At 35.6% G+C, this 17,132-nt stretch overlaps 1 protein-coding gene across 1 annotated transcript in view; it reads left to right on the forward strand.

Moving 5' to 3' along the window:
* The first annotated feature begins 3,516 nt into the window (after positions 1-3,516).
* Positions 3,517-17,132, forward strand: part of DACH2 (dachshund family transcription factor 2) — a 798,816-nt gene continuing 785,200 nt past the window's right edge. The window contains exon 1 of the mRNA XM_044936484.2: positions 3,517-4,220. Within this exon, the coding sequence (XP_044792419.2) occupies positions 3,706-4,220 (515 nt within the window). The 5' untranslated portion in view covers positions 3,517-3,705. The remainder of the gene's footprint in view (positions 4,221-17,132) is intronic.

The following is a 17,132-nucleotide window of genomic DNA, read 5'->3' on the forward strand; positions in this document are numbered from 1 at the left end:
TGAAGAGTCAGACACGGCTGAGCGACTTGACTTTCACTTTTCACTTTCATGCATTGGAGAAGGAAATGGCAACCCACTCCAGTGTTCTTGCCTGGAGAATCCCAGGGACTGCGGAGCCTGGTGGGCTGCCGTCTATGGGGTCGCACAGAGTCGGACACTACTGAAGCTACTTAGCAGCAGCAGCAGCAGCAGCAGCTCTCCATAGAGAATCATCTGCCAAGGGTTTTCTGTTTACTGGAACCTTTATGATTTTATACTGTTTCATGCAATTCCAGCTTATTAAGTGTTGACATGCAAGGCTTCCTCTGGCCTTGTAGAAACCCAGCCCTAAAAATAAAAGAAACCCAGCCTTATTTAGAAATCTGTTTGGTTTATGGAAGACATTATAGTCAGAAAGGGATGAAAACAAACTCTCCATGTGGAATTTGATTGTCTCAATCTCAAAACATAGATAATAATAAAAGAAGAAATAGAGTAATCAAAATATTAAGAAAACCCAGAGACAACACATGGCCTATTAGATGTAACTGACTAAATCTTTAAATTACAAGTATCTCTTATGAAAATTACCAAGTTTATTTTCTATAAGGCTGCAGATAGGAGGGGATTCAAATAATGAAGTGAAGTATCTTTTGTGTATTTCAAGTATTCAAGGGACATTAACCCTTCAATGATCAAATGACCAATTTTAGTCTCCAGTATTTCTACTAGAATTTGAACATTAATCTCTGGTGATAATTAAAATACAACTACATATCTGATATATCACATTGAGTATATGACACATTGAGTATATGACATATCTAGTTTGAGCCTGTTCAAAAGTTGTTCACGTTTGTTTTTCAGTATTACAAACAGTAATTGCAACCTGACTTCTAATTTTCTTTTTGATATATCAGAATTTAAATTTGAAACATCAAAACATCTCTGCAACATCCTATTCCTGAAAACTTCAAACCACTGTGCGAATAAAAAAGATTTGATAATTTAAGTACAGCAATACACAAGAGAGCAGCTTGGCCTTGGGATTTTTAATGCAGTTAGAGAAATTTCTTAAAAAAAAAAAAAAAACTCAAAACCAAAAACACTTCCCTTTTAAAGTCAAACTTATTCATCTTGAAACTTCAATCACAATCAGTTATCAAAGTTATTTCAGCACACAGCTTAATAGACATTTCTAAATCAAAAAACTTGTTGAACACAATTTGGATTTATCTTTTTTTTTTCTTTTTTTTTTTAAATTTTATTTTATTTTTAAACCTGAAGCACTGTATTAGTTTATCTTTAAAAAAACTTGTAAACACCAACATTTCTGTTAGTGCTTTTCTATTCTTTTTTGAAAACCTCCACTTTTTCTGCCTGTACTTGTCTTTCTCAATTGTCTCTTTTTGCTCCTTCTTTTCTTTCCACAACAGTAGCAAACTAGCAAGACCAATTCAATGTCTTTTACAAGTATTTTGTGGCTGCACCCATTCCAGCCTATTATGTTAGAGTCACTTTTCACAGTATTCCAAAAAGAATCATCATAACATCTTACCATTTTGACTCCATACAATTAAAAATGAAACTTTAAAGTGACTCAAGGGACAATTCTTATTACTTGGTTGATGAAAAGACAAAAGGAGAAAATGTATTGAAGAGAGAGGCTGATAAATCCAATTTAGGGCATTTATGTATTATTAAGAGCTGACTCATTGGAAAAGACTCTGATGCTGGGAGGGATTGGGGGCAGGAGGAGAAGGGGACGACAGAGGATGAGATGGCTGGATGGCATCACTGACTCGATGGACGTGAGTCTCAGTGAACTCCGGGAGTTGGTGATGGACAGGGAGGCCTGGCGTGTTGCCATTCATGGGGTCGCAGGGAGTCGGACACGACTGAGCGACTGAACTGAACTGAACTGAAGGGCGTCCATGATGGCTCAGTAGCAATGAATCCGCCTGTTCAATGCAGTAGACACCGGTTGGATCCCTGGGTGGGAAAGACCCCCTGGGTTGGGAAGATTATTATTTTTTTTTTCCCCCTGGAGAAGGAAATGGCAACCCACTCCAGTATTCTTGCCTGGGAAATCCCATGGACAGAGGAGCTTGGCGGTTTACAGTCCCTGAGGTTGCAAAAGAGTCCAACTTAGCAACTCAGCGGGGGAAAGCCCGCTTATTCCTACTCTTTGACACTGTAAGTACAAGGAGATCGGAATAAAATTCAGTAAGTTCCTAAAATTATTTACATTCTGCAAGAGCATTGGAGAAGTCGTCTTAGCTGTATCATTGATAACGTTTTGTAAGGAAAGGAAAGCATGGCTTTCACTTTCCAAATAACAGCCTCTAGAGAAGAGGACTACAGGAGAGGAAATGGCTTGATATCAAAGAACTGAAAGGTCGACAAGGAGTCTTTAAACAACTTTGCTACAGTGATCTAACCACCATGTGACTGTGGAAAAGACCCCTGCCTTTGCCCTGGAACGTACCTTGCCTAGACATTTTGCTTATTATGAGCTCTACAGTGCGTTTAGGGACACTCCTCCTTGGGGAGGAGAAATTTTGAACTACATTTCAGGACGTGGAGCTCTAATCACTGAACCATCCAAGCCCACGGACGAAGGAAGAAAATGCAATATTAAAGAGCACAAACCCTTGCTCTTCTCTCATATTCTGTAGTGACTGTCTTGAGTCATAAAGGAACTTTTCTTATCAATTTTAGCCGAGAATGGGACACGACAATCTTGAAACTAAGGGATGGCTACGCAGAAAGCCGAGTCTGTTCAGGACACCGTGGCGGAAGTTCTGTAGAAAGAGGTGTCCGTCCGCCACCCAAATACCAAGTCTGCTGCCTTCCAAAATGTTCACAAGCTCTCTGCGCCTCCTGATTGTCAGTGCGTAGGAGCGGATTAAAAACCCACAACTGTGATTTGAGTGCGGTATTGGACGCTAGTTTCATTGTGCACTGGATGTGGGAGAACTTACACCAAGCGCGCCAGGTGGGCAGGAGAAGGCTGTTTACTTCGGAACTCACTGGATTCTTCCCCTTGCAAGTTGGGCAAAGCCGTTTCTTAGCCCCCGCTGAGTTTAAGAACAATGTGCAAATGAATTGGAGCTGTCATCTCCCTTTCCTTGATTGAACCCGGGTGCGGGGTGGCAGCAGATTGGGGCGAGGAACAGTCTGGAATTACCCTTTGTGTTCCCACCTCGACACTCTTGGGGCGCCAAGGGGAGTAGTTCGGTGTCCGAGGCCACTTTGGGAGCTCTGCGTAACAACTCGATGTTCTCTAGTCAGAGTGCTAGGCTTGAAGCTGAGGAACTACACTGCCCCCTTCTCCGGCTCCATCCTCATTCACCGGCTGGCCCCTAACTGCCTCAGGTAGTCCGGGGGCTGGCCAGGGAGTCTCCACCTACTCATGGGCGTCAGCCATTCGGCGCGCTCGGGAGCCTAGGGGTTGGAACCCATTGGCTGGGGGGCGCTGCCAGTCTCGGGAGGGGGGTGTGGTGGGGGTGGGGTTTCGGGCCGCAGTAGGTCCAGGCAGCTCACAGTTTGCAGGGTGGTGAGTGAGCTCGAGCTTAGCGTGAGCTCCGCTACCGTAGACTTGCAAACAATTCGGAGCGAGCGTAAGCGAGCCAGAGAGTGAGAGAGTGAGGGAGCGGGTAGTAGGGGACCTAGAGGAGACTGAGCGAGAAAGCAAAGGCCTCAAGACCAAAGATTTGAGACTGAATGACCATGGCTGTCTCCGCACCTCCAGTAATCTCTGCAACTTCCAGCGGCGCAGGCGTCCCGGGGGGCTTGTTTCGGGCGGAACCTCTGTACTCGACGCCTGGAGAGCCTCCTTTTCTCACCCCCAGTATGATCAACAGTTTCATGGCCAATAACCACGGCGGCAGCGCCGGGGGTGGAGGGGTCGGTAGTACCAGCGCAGGCAGCGGCAATACCAACACCAACGAGTGCCGGATGGTCGACATGCATGGGGTAAAGGTGGCTTCCTTCCTGATGGACGGCCAGGAACTGATTTGCCTGCCTCAAGTCTTTGATCTCTTCCTCAAACACCTGGTGGGAGGGTTGCATACGGTGTACACCAAGCTGAAGAGACTGGACATATCCCCGGTGGTGTGTACTGTTGAGCAGGTCCGGATCCTCCGCGGGCTGGGGGCCATCCAGCCCGGGGTCAACCGCTGCAAACTCATCACCAGGAAAGACTTCGAAACTTTGTTCATCGATTGCACCAATGCCAGGTGAGATTCTCGTTTCTTAGCTCTCTCTTCCCTCTTTGCCCTCTTCTGCGTGTCTCATCCTCTTCCAACTTAGTAGAGTGAGTTTTAACTAGCTTGCTCTACTCTTTAGGCTCTAGGTCGGTGGGAAAAAGAGGACTGGAAAAACTCATTAATTTCCTGTCGCTTCTAGTCCGAGCTCAGGGGCAGGGCTTGGGTCTAAGAAAGTCTCGTACAAACTTAAGTTTGCGGTCCTGTACTGAAAGTTTCCAGCCTTTCGCCCTTATCTTGCATGGCTTTCTGGCTGTTTGTGATTATTTGTTAATTTCTCTATTTGGTTTTCTTTCCTGCTCATTTGTGGCCATACGGGTCTGATAGATTTTTCTCCTGAACACGAACACCAAGGGCTTTATGGAGTAGAGGGCTGGCTGAGCTGTAAACTGTGCTCCTAAGCTAGCAATCCAGAACACAACATTTGGGGGATGCAGAGGGTCGGAAGTCTAGAATCCATCCCAGAGGATGATTCGTTCCCCAATCTGTATGTTTGTTGTGAGAATGCGTTGGTATGTGATAGTGGTAGTGGTGGTGGTGGTGTGTGTGTCTGTCTGTGAGAGAGAGCCAGAACGAGCTCATAAAGATGAGTGCTCATGCCTGCTGCGCAAAGCTTCCCCGTACACGATACAGGAAAGTCGATGGAGCCTTTTTTTTTTTTTTTAAAGAACGTTGGCAAGTGTAACTTTCCTGGGATCGACCCTTTGGGTAATCTGCAGAGGGCAATGTAGGGCATGAGCGGCGGGGCCGGGACCGGGTGGGGAGTGCAATAAAAATTGGTAGGTTTTCTAGAGAAGATGCTTTCAGCTCTTCCCCCAGGCAAACAATTGGAAGGATTCCATTCCCCCAAAGAGAGGATTCCCTAAATGATGATGGTCAGCTTCTCTGGTTGTAAATGCACCTCCTTCGTAGCACAGCTTAAAATTACATTGTAGAACAAATATTTATTTGCATATGTCCATAAGCAAATTTTATTCAATGTTTGAGTTTTAAGAAAGTAAAGTATATTCAAGATCATTTAATTTTAGAGGGTGGGATGATTAGGGAAAATGGCATTGAAACATGTATAATTTTTTTAAAGACTTTTAAATTAGTTTTCTTAGTATTTATTCCATCTCTAGTATAATAATATCTGTTAGGAAAGTACACATTTGGTAGATGTGATCAGTATATAAACCAAACCACCATCACCAAGCTAAAGGGGGCAAACGGTTTTGTTGTGAAACAGCACTGCTGTTTATCATTTTGCATAAAACATCTGCAGAGGTAGATTTTCTCACAATGCAACTTGAAATCATAAGATCTCTGGGTTTATGAACCAAAACTGACCCAGTTGACACATCTGCTGTAAAATCCAAATTACTATGCATAGTCGAAGTATACTGGCAACTTGTAGACAAACTGTTGCTGACTGCTACAATAAGATAATGCTACAGAACTTACAAGGGAACCTTTTGTTTTTCTTTTTTTCTCTTTGAGCAGTGTTCTCCTGGGTTCTAGCAATTAAGCAGAAACCTATTCATATAAGAACTCCTACCTGAATCATATCTGGGGCTTAAAAACCTGGCTTATTAGATCACATTTTCTTAAGGAAGATAGATTGCTTTAAAACACAAAGGATACCTGTTCCCTCAATAAAAGAAGCAATTATAGGTTTTAAGAGTAGAAAGGATATTTTATTTTGACCACAAAGCACTTTATTAATAAAATACCCAAACTCAGAGGATTACCAGGGACTTCAGATGAGGGTCATCTAGTTTATTTGTTGTCATTTGAAAAGACTTGAACAATTGTAGACCTGAAAACCTATCTTCTGTCCTCCTCCTTTCTCCTTTCCCTGGTTTCTCTTGCAAATGCCCACTCTTAAAGAGAAATGAACAATTATTACACATAGGAAATTATACTTTCTTTAATAAATAATTTACACACCCTTGAGCAAAATCTATAATTTTCATTAAAAAATAAATAGATTAACAGTTTAATGTGATTTTGATGCTTCCCGCTGTAAATAGAAACTTTAATTTTTATTAGAGCTACTTACTAAAGGAAAAAATAATAAATTTCCCTGTATCCAGAGTCAAGTGTTCTTATGCTATTTTTGAACCCTGTTACATGATGTGTTTTAGGTTATTATTTCTATTCAGTTATGTTTTATTTATTCCTTATCAAGCATTTACAATGCCAACTTTTTTGAGGGCTTAGATTGCTTTTGTGTATGTGCACATGTAAAAGTGATAGATAAATATTAAAAATATAAGAGGAAACATATCTGGAATATGATGAATGTGCTTCCTACTGCAGTTTTTCTTTATGAGTATTTTATTACATACATATTCTATAATTGTGTTACAAGTGTTGCAATATGTAATTGAAAAAATTTATGAAATATATTCTATGAATTCAATCTATAAATAAAGATGAGGAAAACTACTAGAAACCCCTATGTTGCAATTTCTAGACAGTAAAAAAAAATCCTCAAAATTTCTTGAAAAAATCTAATTAACATTACCACATTTTGTCCTCATAATCATATAGTTAAAAAACTACAAAATATGATAATGCTTATAATGGATGACTTATGACTTGAGGTAACACTATTTACAGATGTGTGTACCTTAAATCATTCCTTCCATCTGTGAAATTAGTATTTAAGTAAACATTACTTCCATAACTTTTCTATTCAGTGAAAAGAAAGGTGAAGGATGTAAATAAGAATGAGGCCCAAGAGAGACAACATAAAGTAGATGAGATGGAGACAGTAAGAGAAAAGAGATATAAGATATGAGCAGAATGATGTCATAAGATGGAGTGAAAGATGGATCAGAGGAGCTTATAGAGATGCCCAAAGAAGATGAGCAATATACCAGTGGAGACTTGGCTAAAGAGAATTGTCATTTAGGACTCATGATTTCCTAGCACTTTAAGCTAAAAGAGGGGAGAAGTGCAAAGAACACCTACATTCTACTGTTCTTATTTGAAAAAAGCGATTCACCTTCATCTCCTAATGGATCAATTTCCATACTGTATTGTTGAATGGAAGGCCTATCTGTAATGGTGTTGTTGGCAATTTTCTTTTCCTACATAATAAACATTTCTGCCCTTCTTTGTCAGATAACTATGGAAGGATACAAGGCCTAATATAGGATATTTTAATTTGGAATGCTTCCTACACTATTCCAGAACAAACAAAATAGACCATTTTAAAATTGGTCATTTTCAGAGACCTTGAGGTGTTGCCACTGAAAATGAATGAGTAAAATACTTACATAAATTATGTCTTTGATAGTACTGAAAGTCACAAAAATAGCTCAATCAGTGCCTTATATTAACAACTTTTATTAACTAATTATTAAAATATTCAAAGTTCTCTTCCCAGAAAAGATGTTGGAGAATAATACTTGCCTCAGCTACTAGAGAATAGAAAGACTGAAACTCTTGAATATTCATTGATCTATTAAATGTCAGGCTTTATATTGCTGCAGTTGAAAATGGCTATCCAGGTATTTTTCCTTGATGACCCTTAGCTTCAGAAATTAATTGTAAAGAAGATTATTTTGAGGGTTATTAAGAAAATGATGATTAAAAATACCCAAACCAAATAGGAAAACTTGTTATCTTGTTTTAGATCTTTGTTTTTGCAGATAAAGCACTGTGATTATTTTCCATTTCTTGTCCAAGAGAACTTAGAGTTTTAATATTATAGAGTCCGGGCAGATTCAGAAAGCAAATGTCTAAAATATCTCACTCTTATGCAATGGATTTTCCTTACTGAGTTCTTCAAAGTTTAATATAGCAGTAAAATATTAAATTAAAAATTGTTATTCAGTAAATATGAAAAAGCAACCAAAACATTTTAGTGTTATCTCTCTTTATCTACCTATCTATATAAAAGTAACATTGTCAGATTTCATAATCAGCATTTAATTTCATTTGAGGACCAACTGATTAAATGTTATTCAGTTATTTACATATAGTTAAATGGATGCTTAGACCACAAGGTATGACTAAGAAAATATTTTAATGCATTTGGAGACAGTCAACATATATTCAAATTAATATAATTCAGTTTTTTAATTAAAAATTTAAATGTTCCAGTCATGGTTTATTGTTATTCTGACTGTGTGTGAACAGAACATAAATGGGCTTCCATGTTAGAATAACTTTTTGTGACTTATAGTGACTTTTACAACAATTTAAAACTACTACTTTCAAATACTACAAATATTTTAAAATAGTCAATGAGTTTGGCTTTGCATTTACACTTGATGAATATAGTTCATAATCCACAAAGCATAACAACTTTGAAAATAGATGTTTTCATTCATTGTAAAGTTAAGCAAAATCAAATTTTTGAAGAACTTGCATCATTTTCCTAGGCTAATATTTTGTATGACTTACATTTTCAGAAATGATTAAAAGGTTTTAGAAATTAATCTGGGCAATAAATGCAGACATTTTAATTCATGGGATAATGAGGGGGATAGTCATGTCTGTTAACTGACTATAGTCAGTCACATAGTCAACAATGCACTGTCTTTTATTAGAGAATGATGTCAATATTATAATTAAAGCAGTCTACTCATGTGCCAGTCCACAGAACTTCCACATGTACATTCATTTTAAAAGTACACTTCTGCATAAATAACAACTGTTGTATTTATCTAATACTTTTGCTGGATTTCATACTTGCCCTAAAACTCATTATTAGGTAATGGGTATTACATTAAAGAAATGATGCATGGTATGATAGAGAATATCTTTGGATATTTATGTATGATTTTAATCTCAGTGTGTATAGTACATGAATGCTAATAAGTCATTAGGAAGTGATTGTCTTCAGACATTAATGTTTAGGTGTTTTCATACAGGAATTCTCTAATACTTGTATAAAATAGCAAGTCTGAGTTGTTTGATGCATTATTAAGTAAACTTATTTTGTCTTAATGAAGTCTCTGCTAAGCTGCTAAGTCGCTTCAGTCGTGTCTGACTCTTCGCGACCCCATGGACTACGGCCCACCAGGCTCCTCCGTCCATGGGATTTTCCAGGCAATAGTACTGGAGTGGGGTGCCATCGCCTTCTCCTAATGAAATCTCTAGATGTTTTAAAAGTGCTTCCAGCAGGCAAATGTAATTGTGAGACACTCGAATCATAATACATTATATTTCAGTTGGTAACCTATATCTACAGTGGCGCTTTATCTGATGCATTTCAAGAAAAAAATGATTTAGATTTATCCACTCTATACATTTCAGATATACATTAAAACTGCCCTAATTGACAAAAACTGAAAATATCATGTTTTCAGAGGAAGGACATCAAACCTTGTTCCCAAAAGAAAAACAATTAGGTGTTAATGATATTCTTGTTGCATAATCAAAAGGTCTTTGGTAGCATTTTTTTCTTCCTTTTCTTCCCTTTCACCATCTCAACCTGCAAAACTCTTCACTGCCACTTAAGATCACACAATTCTAAAAATAATAAAACAACATTTAAACATATTTGCTTTGCTAGGGAAATTGAACATTTGCACCCAATAAGCCTGATTGTGGAACTGCATGCAAATTGTGTTTTGATTTATCTCTTTTACACTTTTTTCCATTTGAATTGATCTTGCATTAATTTCACCAAGCAGCTCTGTGAGGCTGCAGATGTTGCCTTGTGTTTAATAAATCAATGAGACAGATCTGAATGAATCACTTTAGATGGATTCTCTGCTCGGTTTGATGTCTAGATGTTATTCTTAGCTTGTTATCATGACAGATGCATTAATGTTCCCATATACTGCCAGCAATGTCAGAGAGATCGAAGCTTTTAAAGTGGTGGCATCCCTTTTTCCATTTTCTACTTTAGAACAACTAAATTTATTTTATTTTATTTTATTTAGGAATCAAAGAAAAATATCTAACCAATCATAAGTTTCTTCATGGGAAAGATTCTTAATTTTCATGCTATATTAACTCTTCCAAAATGGTGGAAATCAATATCTTAAAACCTAAATATAGGGTATCTGCTTAATAAATAGTGCCTCCACATTAATATTTAATCATGGTCGGAAAAATGAGAATAAGTAATATATGATTGGAACACATTGAAAGTATCACTATAAATAGAATAATGCAGTATCTAAATTGATTACAGAAGGGTGTTAGCTTTTAAATCCTTACTAATAAGCTTCTTCTTTGCAATATACTCTTACCAAAGGATTTAGAACTTCAGGATTTAATATTTCTTTTTAGTAGTAAGGAGACAGCTTGTCCATTGTGTATTCATCATTTCCTCACTTTAGAGTGCTGAAAATCTTAGAAAAGTTTATTTTAGTATATCACAGCTGTTTATAGTTTGGGTAATTGTAAATTAAAAATCATTCAGTAACAATAAATTCTACTTTTATAATTTACTTTCTTAAACTATAGAAACACATATGCACACTGAAAGGCTCTTTGTATAACTCTAGTGAACTTTATTACCTACCTGCATTTACTATATTCACTATCATGTTTTATTTCATTTCATCCATGGCATCATTGCCTTGGTTTTTGGAGAGAAACAATTGTGTTAATTGTTGAAAATATTTTGAGTTTAATGTTGTCAGTGTTACAACTTTTAAAGTTAATCTCTGATGCTTGAAAATACAAATTTTAGAAAGGATATTCAATTTTTTTTCTTCAACTTTCTGAAGAATGTATATTTTTAAAAATCAACTCTCAGAGGTAGTTCTCTTTGCAGGCCTTTACAGTATTCTTCCATCAAAATTTTTACTGTTAGCTTTATTAGAATAGGAAAACAGGAAACTATTAACTGATACTGTTGACGTCTCAAATTCTTCAGGATATTTTTATCTGTGGTGTGAGGCTAATCTTGGAAGCTTAGGATACATGTTATGATTTGCAGTATAATTTAAAAAGAAGTTTATAAGTAAGTTGAATAAGTTATGGACAAGAGTTAGCTTTTTTTTTCTGTTTTGCTTAAACTGTGGGAATGTCTTCATTGTGAGGTCTTGCCACATCCTTCTATAAAGATAAATTTATATATTAGAATTGGTAAAATTATTATATGGAGAATGTAAGATGTGGTATACATTGATTTATGCAGAATTGAATATAACATAGCTAAATAGCAAATGGATACATTTATCACTATCTAAAATGATATCCCTAAAATAAAACTGAATTTGTTACATAAAACAAAACCTTGGATTTGTAATAATAATTTCTGAGGAGTTATTTTTAACTTCAGTAATATTTATAGTAAAATTTTAGTAAGCCTGGTATCATATACATTTAGGCACCTAATTCACATTTGTTTAATGAATACAGTCATGTACACATACACATTTATTCTTCTCATTAGAATTCTTTGCACAAATTGCTGTGCTTAAAAAAAACCTAAGTAGTTACATAAAATGTACAATTATAAAAAGACACTAATCCTAAAAATTTAATTCCATTATAAAACCATTTCTAATCATGGCATAAAATTTTCACATGTACATTAAAGCTATACAAATCTATTATATGAAATTAGAATGTTTAAATGAAATGTATCTGTAAAGAAAGTATGACTTCTTGATATTTTCTTTTAGTGAAAACCCATAGGAGATGTTCTAATACTACTATAAAATGATTCTCAATGATTTAGATTTATACTACTTGATATCAGCACTTAAACCAGGCAGTTGACTTTTGATATTTTTTCAAAGTGTTTATAAAAAATGAGTTGGTAAGAAGAGGGTTTTCCTCCATTCTATCTATAGTTTGTGAATAGAAAGAGGAATATAGTGATTTATTTTCTTCTTGAATAATTTCAGGACTCATTCAATTGCAATACAAATTTGCATGAAGTGTCTGCCCCCCCTCACCTCCAATTAAAGGAACAGCTTAACTTTTTCAGGTGTAATTAATTTTGAAGAGTAACATTTCCTTTCATCTAAGACCCCTGAGGTTGAAACTACTCATATGCAGGTACTATTCTAACTCATTACAATTATTTAGTTTATTAGATCAAATCGTGGTGAAAACTTTGTAATTAAACTGCTGCAGTTTAAAAAATAATGAAACATGGTATTTTTATTGCTAAATAACCTTTTTTATCTTTAAACAAGTTGCTTAATAGTGTATAATGTAGTGTGTATGTTAAGGTATAAAACATTCAATTGTAATTGTGTCCAATGATCTTATCAGATTGCTGGCAACTGCTAGCTGGTAACAGCATTTAGTCTACATTTAGTCTATCTGCTATTTATGTGATGTTAAAAAGAAAAAAGTAATATTGATCTGTCTCCAGATTAAAGTTTGAAATGGGCAACAGCCTGAATACAAAGGGCTTTTTTTTTTTTTTATGATTTCTCAGCTTGCTATTGATCTCCTAGTTTTATTGCATTCATTATTTATTTAAAGAATTTACAAGCTAAACATAACGTTAAGCTAGTTTGCACACAGGGACCGCACTTAGGAAATTGAATGGAAATTGCATTAGAGATGAACATCTGTGCTATTTTTCCACTCATGTGTTTATGGGTTTGTATAAAAGGTGTATTGGATTAACAGTTATAACCATTATAGCTTACAGCAATATGATTCGGAGCTTTTAGTTATTTTGGAAGAAGTTTGTCTCTTACTTGCTTATTTAAGAAATATAGTAATATCATCATAAACGATATTTAGATAAATTTATTTTATAGCACATTTGTTAATGCATTATCTACACTATACATCAATTGTGAGGCTCCCTGTTTTATTGCAATAAAAACATTAAAAAAATTCAGACTTAATTATCATATAAGACTATACTATTTCTTAATGGCTTTTGACAGTAGGATACATAGGTGCTATTTACACAGTACCTATTTTAAGAATGTTGAGTTTAATGCCATATTAAAGCACATCAAATTCACAGAAATGGCATAAAAATTGCAATGTGACCATCCATAAAATGTGATTATATATGTATGTTAGGCCTTGATCCTTCTGAAAGGATAATAAACATTCAGACACTGAGGGCTTGCTTTATATAACACTATAGACAATATGGTGGGATGCTTTATGATATGGTTTCCCCCTTGAATTCAATCCAAGGAATTTTAATTACAAAATCTCAAGGGGAATTCACCTGAAATAGTTCTCTGGAGGACATAAGTTAGACCCTAGTGTGAGTATCTTTATTGAAATATTTTCTTTAATCTGTAGACATTTGGAAAACTTATTTTGTCCACTTAATTATTAGAATTTAAATAAATAAAAATATCTTCACAATAATTTTGATCTCTCATGATTAGATTTGTCATAATGGAGTGTGTGTTTGTGTGTGTATACAGTATATTCTGTGGTGCCAGGCAGTGTTCTAGGTGAAGAGAGTGAACACCACAGTCTCTTCTCTCATGGAGCTTATATTCTGGAATCATGCTGTCTTTAGCTTAGGGTATATAAAGTCTATATCCCCCTTTTATATTTGTTAAATTGTGAAATCTTTGAGATTACAAATTTTTGCCTTATCCATTGTTGAATAATCCTTAAATATCTTGTATCTGCCTGCGTGCTATATCAGTAACACTAGAATTTTTTCAGTCTTTAGAATTATACCAGAAAGGTCAAACTAAAAATAGCTATTAATATATAAAATATTTTAGTTTTATGTTTTACTTATGATATAACTATATAAAATACTCATCAAGAGGAACTGGGAATAAAATATGTTTTTCCATTTAAGAATGGCTGCAGTTAATTCACTTTAGTATCTTTTCTCTGACATATAGTATTTTTGCAAGGGGTATGAGTCCTTAAAAATTCATAAAATTAGTTATTCTATGAGTTTTTATTTTGGACAATAAAGTTTTTATAGTAGTGGACAACACAAGTTTTTATAGTAGAATGTATAACTGTGGATTAGAAAAACATGGGTTTTTTCCCCCATGTAAAAAAGCTTGCCTTCGTTTATGTTAGTTTTAAATAGATTCTCAAGTTTAAGAGTTTGATATGCTTTTACATGTAGCCCTATACAATATTATGTGCCAAAAATTAAAGCAGAGATGAGAAAAAATTATTTGTTTTTATTTGTTCAGAGTACATTGACCCTTGCATGTATTACATTTAAACATAAATAACTCTGGAAAATTATAAACATCTATAATTAAATGTCAATATTAAGCTTTCTGCCTTGAAAATAGCCTACGATCTGCTAAACTTATAAATGTAATTTGTAAAAAGTTTATGAGTACCCTCTGGGTTTTTACTTGAGGAAGACAAAAGGGGAGTTCATTCATACAAAGGAATTTCATGCATAGTACATTTTATGCACAGTACACAAATTTTTGCTCTCATTTTATAACTCAATTAGAATATTCAATTTGAATACACATATACATATAATATATATAGTGTATATATGTGTGTGTATGTATATGTCATATGTATATATTATATATTTCCAGTTCAACCCATTTGTCACTTCACTTCAACAAATATTAAATAAGTTCCTACTATTAGTCTGTACTGGGCTACTTATCAAGGAGAGAGGAGTGATCTTAAGAATTATCCAAATTCTTCATCTCATCTCCAGATTACCTAGGTAGAATTTTATTGTTATATGGTTGACTCTCAGCTAACCTACATTAATGCAAGGAACAGTAAATGATGTATGCAATTCAAAATTGTGGAAAATTAACATAACATTAATTAGGCTTTGTAGTACATTATGCAATGTTTATGGTACCTGTTTAAATTTATCTTGCTTATTCTACTATTAAATTGTATTTGCATTTTATAAATATTCGCTGGTGGGAAGGAGAGATAGACCAGAAACATACTAAGGTTGAATTCAATCTGAAATTAAATGCTTCATGTAGAAAACATCTGAAATGAACAAAGCATAAACAGACATTGAGCTTATATGTCATAGCTAACAGCTGTGTACTGGATCATGTTAGTGCTTAACTAAATTAGTATATTTTGTTTGAATTTATTCTTATATTCTCTATGTAAACATTTATCCATTTAGTGGATGCTGTACTCATTATAGTTATTAGCAGATCAAAACCTGGAAAACTGCATGAGTTCAGTTGTTGGCTTTAACCTTGTTTCCTGTGCTTAGGACCCCTAAACAACTATCTACCATTTAATAGGGGCTTCCCTTGTGGCTCAGCTGGTAAAGAATCCACCTGCAATGCGGGAGACCTGGATTCAATCCCTGGGATAGGAAAATCCTCTGGAGAATGGAAAAGCTACCCACTTCAGTATTCTGGCCTGGAGAATTCCATGGACTGTATAGTCCATCGGGTCACAAAGAGTTGGACACGACTGAGTGACTTTCACTATAAGTTAAATAAACATGTGTTGACATCAGAGGAATCATGGCTTTTGAGTTAAAACACACTGATGAGTATAGTGCTAAATCAAATTTTTGTGAAGTGTTTCTACTCTGTGATTGGAAAAATTAATTGACATTCCACTTGCAGTTTGAAAAATGGAATGCTGATCATGTCCTGCAAGAGTGGCCATTTTGATGATGGGTACAAGTTGAGTACTGTGGTCTCTGAAGAGAGTAGTAACTGTTCCAGAGCTTAATTGATACAAGTACTGTAGGATCACCACTTTCTTGCATTTGTTTTGGATTGGTCCTTGTCATACTAGGAGACTGACAGATTTTTGTTATTTCAGGGCGATATTCTTTTTCATGAGGTTGTATGTTTACATAATCTCCATTCTGCCAGAGTCTAAAGCTTTTCTTATTCTTTTCAGTTTAGCCCCAGTGAATTGAATAACTGCTCTTCTGTGTATTGTTTCATAATTTTTTTTCCCCCAAGTGGGCTCTCAGTTTTTAAATGTAAATACAATTCAAGAAATTCAGATTTTTAGGTCTTTTTCTGTATTAGTGGAAAAAATGTAAAAGTGTCCATCAAAGAAGGGGCCATGGAGCTCAAGACTTTCAAGTTTTCTGTCCAATTAGGAGGACTCTTGATTTTAAACATAGGAGAACTATATACTTTGGGTCATGCTAGCATTGATGTCGGAGAAGGTGATGGCACCCCACTCCAGTACTCTTGCCTCGAAAATCCCATGAATGGAGGTGCCTGGTAGGCTGCAGTCCATGGGGTCTCAAAGAGTCAGACATGACTGAGCAACTTCACTTTCACTTTTCACTTTCATGCATTGGAGAAGGAAATGGCAACCCACTCCAGTGTTCTTGCCTGGGGAATCCCAGGGACGGCAGAGCCTGGTGGGCTGCCGTCTATGGGGTTGTACAGAGTCAGACACGACTGAAGTGACTTAGCAGCAGCAGCATTGATGTAGTACCATTTAGGCATGAACAAAGGAATGAAGATAAATAAGAGTGAAGAAAACTTGATGAGAAAATATTTCTCATGGAAATATTGAATGGATCAGGAATTATTAATATTTAGATGACAGATGAGAAGTAGGTAGCATAATGTGGACTGAGGAAGGCCTTTCCACAGATCTGTTGAATGAATTATTTCCTTTAATTGCATTCATTTTATTCTAGTGGTTAGTTTAAGCAGATTCATGAATGGGAACAGAAAGTATAAAAATATTAGCTGTGAGAAAAAATAAAAACACTAAAGACAAAATGTGGAAATGTTATTCTATTTGAGGTGAGCTAGTAGTATTTGAAACCATGACAGAATATTTGCATGTGTGTTGACACTAAAATAATATTCCTTTACTATACTAATAAATGTTACATTAGTTTCTAAAATATTTTATGCAGTGTCCAACTATATTTCCTCTGTAAGTTGCCTTACTATTATTGGTCTATTAGCCTGATTCTAGCTTGCCATAGCACATTTTTGAAACACATGTTGAGTATGAATTTATTAAAAAGGGTTACATTTTGCCTTTGGGTATGTGTGTGAAGTTTTTATGGTATTCAAG

This window comes from Bubalus bubalis, chromosome X (assembly GCF_019923935.1).
Source record: "Bubalus bubalis isolate 160015118507 breed Murrah chromosome X, NDDB_SH_1, whole genome shotgun sequence".
NCBI lineage: Eukaryota > Metazoa > Chordata > Mammalia > Artiodactyla > Bovidae > Bubalus > Bubalus bubalis.